The sequence below is a fragment of the Pseudochaenichthys georgianus genome, chromosome 20 (genome assembly GCF_902827115.2).
Source record: "Pseudochaenichthys georgianus chromosome 20, fPseGeo1.2, whole genome shotgun sequence".
Taxonomy (NCBI): Eukaryota; Metazoa; Chordata; class Actinopteri; order Perciformes; family Channichthyidae; genus Pseudochaenichthys; species Pseudochaenichthys georgianus.
Window position 1 is genome coordinate 14,203,815 of NC_047522.1, and position 4,880 is coordinate 14,208,694.

General features: G+C 39.5%; 1 protein-coding gene across 1 annotated transcript; it reads left to right on the plus strand.

The window, feature by feature from the left end:
* The first annotated feature begins 824 nt into the window (after positions 1-824).
* Positions 825-3,101, plus strand: LOC139435925 (uncharacterized). The gene is made up of 4 exons (XM_071206984.1): positions 825-977; positions 1,986-2,127; positions 2,383-2,547; positions 2,926-3,101. The coding sequence occupies exons 1-4, from the start codon at positions 825-827 to the stop codon at positions 3,093-3,095; spliced, it is 630 nt and encodes a 209-aa protein (XP_071063085.1). The 3' UTR covers positions 3,096-3,101.
* The last annotated feature ends 1,779 nt before the right edge of the window (positions 3,102-4,880 follow it).

Here is a 4,880-nt window from a genome sequence, read left to right on the forward strand (position 1 = left end):
TATTTTATTGTGTTATTAAGCAAAAACATTAGATGTGTTGCAAACACAACATGTAAACGTATTGTTAGAACATTTTGAAACCACATTATGGTCATTAAAAATGGCTATGAAGTGAAAAATGTTTTACACAAGATGCAATACAAAATATATGCTTTTCCAAAACTCCTCATAATACTTGTGCAGCCAAATGATTTAGGAGTTCTGGAGTCTAAGGGTATTTTCTCGATTTTTAGATGTTTTCTTAATATGCATATTACTCACATTAGAGCACTGTGTGATGAGATAAGTAGCTCAAAAGCTTAAAATTTGACATCCGATTTTCGGAAAATCGTCAAGACTCTTGTGAAAACACAAATGTACTCATGTGATCGAATTGTTTTGGTGTTTTACATTTGGTTACCAAAGTCTTAGGATCACAAAAGCAGTGAAATATTTGAATTACACTGTATATAAATGTGTTATTCATGTCTAAAATGAAAATAAATTAATTCGAATTTTGAGTAAAACAGGTGTTTATCACTCTACTTTCACCACAGCAGGGACTGAGATACATTAGGACTGAATAATGACTTCATATTACATACCAAGGTTCATGTGATGTGTAAAAATACAAATTGAGCATTCAACCTTTTTATTCAACCAAAAATGTATTATAAATATGTTTTTTATATAAATATAAGAAACTGGAAAATCTCACTATTTACAATATTGAACATCAGAACTTTCAACCACCTATTCATTATAAATGTCAAGACAGTGTCAAGGTCTTTGTCTGTCTTCCAAGACAGTGGGTCTGGCTGCTGTGTAGGTGGGGGTGATGGTGCATGGGCTGCTGTGTAGGTGGGGTGTACAAGTGCTATACGAGACCTCCACGAGACCTCCTTGCTGGCTGGGTTGATGGTGATGGCTGTAGTGGAGCCTTTGTGCTGAGGTGTATCTTGACCAGGTGGCAGCCGCAGATGGAGGTGGAGGCAGCTGTAGTGATGCTGGTCTGCTGGTCCTTGGTGGTGATGGCTCTGGTGAAGGCCATTGAGCCACAGTAGATCTTGACCTGGGGGCAGGCACAGATGGAGGTTCTGGCTGCTGGATAAACGCCGCCTGTGGGCCACTAGGCCCAAGCAGCTGTGAAACCTCTCTGTAAAACAAATTAAAATGTAGGACAATAATTACAACTAATTTCATTGAAATAATAAGTAAAATGTTGCTCAAGCACAAATAACAATGCACACATACAAATAAAGTTTAGGAGGTTGGACAGGAGTCTCTCTCTCTCACACACACAGGTATTTCCAGTTACTTTACATTCAGTATAAAATCACAGACACACATATACATAGGCTTCATCTGATTACAAAGTCTCATCTGTGCAGGGCGGTAAAATAATCACAGGCACACATAGAAATAAATCTATGATAGCCTCATCTGTACAGAACAGTATGATACAATAATCGATGGCAAAAACATGTCTATAGCCACTGTAATGGCGCATTTCCACTGCAGCGGGTAGCCCCGTTTAAGCGTCCTTAACCGTCCTCAAGCGGCCAGGCCAGTTTTTGGTGGCCTTTCCATATAGCCTAGTACCAGCTAGCGGGTACTTTTTCCCTCTTTTTCCGGCCCCATAAAATCGTGGTTATATCAGACCAGGCCAGGGCTGTGACGTCAACCCTCTCGACTGCTGATTGGTCAGAGAGAATCGTCACAAGATCGCGCGCGAGTTCATCCCTAGCGTCGCATATATATTTAGAAGCAAGTTTGCAGCATTTTTATACACAGCATTTTGTAAACGGAGGAGCTAAAAAAAGGTGACGACGTTCCTTCATCTCATTGGGTATGATAAAATCCAGCGGGAGCTCGACGGAACAACGCGAAATGTAAAAGTGTTCCAGGATGTCTCTGCACAGATGTCCGAACGTGGATTTTCGAGGACTTTCCTGCAGTCTAGGGAAAAACTGAAAAATATAAAGAGTGAATATCGCATAATAAAGGACAACAACAACACGAGTGGTGCAGGTCGCAAACAATGGAAGTGGTTCGACTTGTTTGACCAGATTTACGGCCATAGACCGGCCAACGTTGGGAGGGAGGGAGGCCTGGACTCTGCAACGGCTTTACTGGAGTCCCTGCAAGGTTAGCTCACTTCTAACAAAGAAGTCTATTTTATCCTTACATTAATGTTTGACAACCCATGCTTTTATGGAGCCCCGAAGAGCTACATAGCTAGCTAAGGCAGATAGCCTAGGCAGATAGCCTTAGCTAGAGCTATTGTTTGCTAACACCATGTGCCATTGTTTACGTTCAGTTTTTCTTTTCTATAGTTGTTGTTGCTATTTAGTATTGTGCTGCAGTAATTTGTGGAATTAACAAGTCATTTTGCTGTTCTAGATGATTACATTGGGACTTGTGAGGAGGAACATTCCCGAACAACGGGTGATGGCAGTGTTCCGTCCACATCGTCATTGAATCCAGAACGGACCCCAGCCGAAGACCCTAACCCGACTCAACCACCAACACCGAGTGCCATCACGACACCGCAGCGTATGGTTCTAGGTAAGAAATAGAAATGGCAAAACGACTGGAATTGTGTTTTGTTTTTTTTAAAACCTTGGATCATCCATCGTCAGTAATTAAAATAAGCTATACCACTGTGTGGAAATGCTCTGTTACAAGTAAAGTCTTAGCTAGTAAGCAGCTAGTACAGTTGTGTGTGACATCCAATCATATACATATATTTATATTCATTATCAACAGGCTGGACATAATGTAATTCACTTTCACAATCATTGTAAACATCTAGGGCCAGAACTTTCTTTAGTTCACCTTACTGTTGTTCTGTTTATTTATACATGTTATTCTTATATCCTTGTGTGACCTGTACCTGTCCTGTGTTTTTTCCTTATTGCTAATTATTATCTTATTGTCACCCAGGCAAGAGGAAACGAGGAGGAGAGGATCGGGCCCAGCAGGAACGGCACCATGAACAGCACATGGCCCAGCAGGAACGGCACTTGGACTGGGCCAAAGCGTCTGCTGAGCGGAGATGGGAGTTGGATGTGGCCTTGAGAAGGGAGGAGGCGGCCTTGAGAAGGCGGCCTTGAGAAGGGAGGAGGCCGCTCAAACAGAGACCTTCAACCTAGCCTTCCTGCGCACTCTTGGCGAGGTGCTAGGGGGACTGGGCAGCCGACGTGGCCCGTCTCCTCCTCGTCCAACTTAAAATAACCTCAATAGTTATTGTACATATTATATATATTTTTTCTAGTTAATTTTTAAATTTGTACTTTCTTGTTTATTTATGTTCTTTAAAATGTTCATTTTATTTTTATTTTTACAATGCCATGTATGTTTATGCTGGCTGCAATACAGTTTTTAATTTTTTATTTGTATTGTTTAACCTTTTTTTTTTTTGTATACTGCCATCAATAAAGTACTTATTTGACTTATCTTATCTCTTGTTGATAATGAATTGCACCCAACAGAAAAAAATTAGATTCACATAATCTTGATTTAGAGAAGATATAAACATACATGCATTTATAAAGGAATAACAAACACCATCAGTTAGGAAAAAGCCCCTTAGTTTTAAGAGATTTAAAGCAAGAAATTGAGTTTGCTAGCTTGAGGTCCTCCTCTAAAACATTATTACATGTTTATTTTGTAATAGTATTAAGAATACATGATAAATACATAATACATGTAGAAATTGCTCAATTGTAATACCCTCGTTCTACTAGACTCAAACACATTCCTTATATATTTCAAAGACGAGAGAACAAAAGAAACCTATAACCCATTCAAGCAAGCTTTTAACATGTCTAGAAGAAAGATTGAGGTTATATAATATATTATTTTATGTTGTGGATACTTTAGCCTCCATCCATGTTTACAATTGTCCACACTATTTTACACTTGCATTTATGAATATAGTTTTGCTGTGTTTTACACTTTAGTATTTATGTTTATAGTTAGCTTTGATATTCGCTTAATTGATTAGAAAGATTTTCTTTTCATGATCAGTTAAGGCCAGGACACCACATGTAGGATATCGAATGATGAAAGGAATCCTGAAGGCCATGGGTCACCGTGTGCAATGGAAGAGAGTCTTCATCAATGCATCGTGTTGATTCTGTGGGTGTACTCACAAGAAGGGCAAGGATGGGGTGTGTTGCAAGAAGGACATATTCTGTTCAGGGTCCTCTGCACTTGGTACACATCGACACAAATCATAAACTCATCAGGTACGCCACACATTTGATGTTTACATGCTATGTACAATAAAGGATAGTAGAGTACAAATTAAAAAAGTTATGTTTTAAAATGCCCTGTCACAGTTGTTTGCATAATGAATAACAGACACTAAAAGTGATTTTGTGTTGTTTTTCAAAGAGATGGTCTTGTTATTTTTGGAGGGATTGATCAATCAATGTTTATTTATATAGCCCAATATCACAAATGTTACATTTGTCTCAGTGGTCTTCACAGTGTGTACAGAATATCAGTATGACAATACGACACCCTCTGTCCTTAGACCCTCACATCGTATAAGGAAAAACTTCCGAAGAAAACCCAGTTTAAAGGGAACATGGGAGAAACCTCAGGGAGAGCAACAGAGGAGGGATCCCTCTCCCAGGACGGACAGACGTGCAATAGATGCCGTGTGTAAATTGAAAAGATAATACATTTGCAACATAGGTAGTCCAAATGTTTGGAAATGCATGTGTGTATAATGGGAAGATGATATAAGATACTATATGTATGCATGTAGTACCACCCTTGCTAGCGATTCCCTCTCTAGTTTAGCATACTCAGCTTCGTTGTCCCTGGCCATAGAATCACGCTTTTATGGGGCCGGAAAAAACTGGGGGGAAATACACACTAGCCGGTAC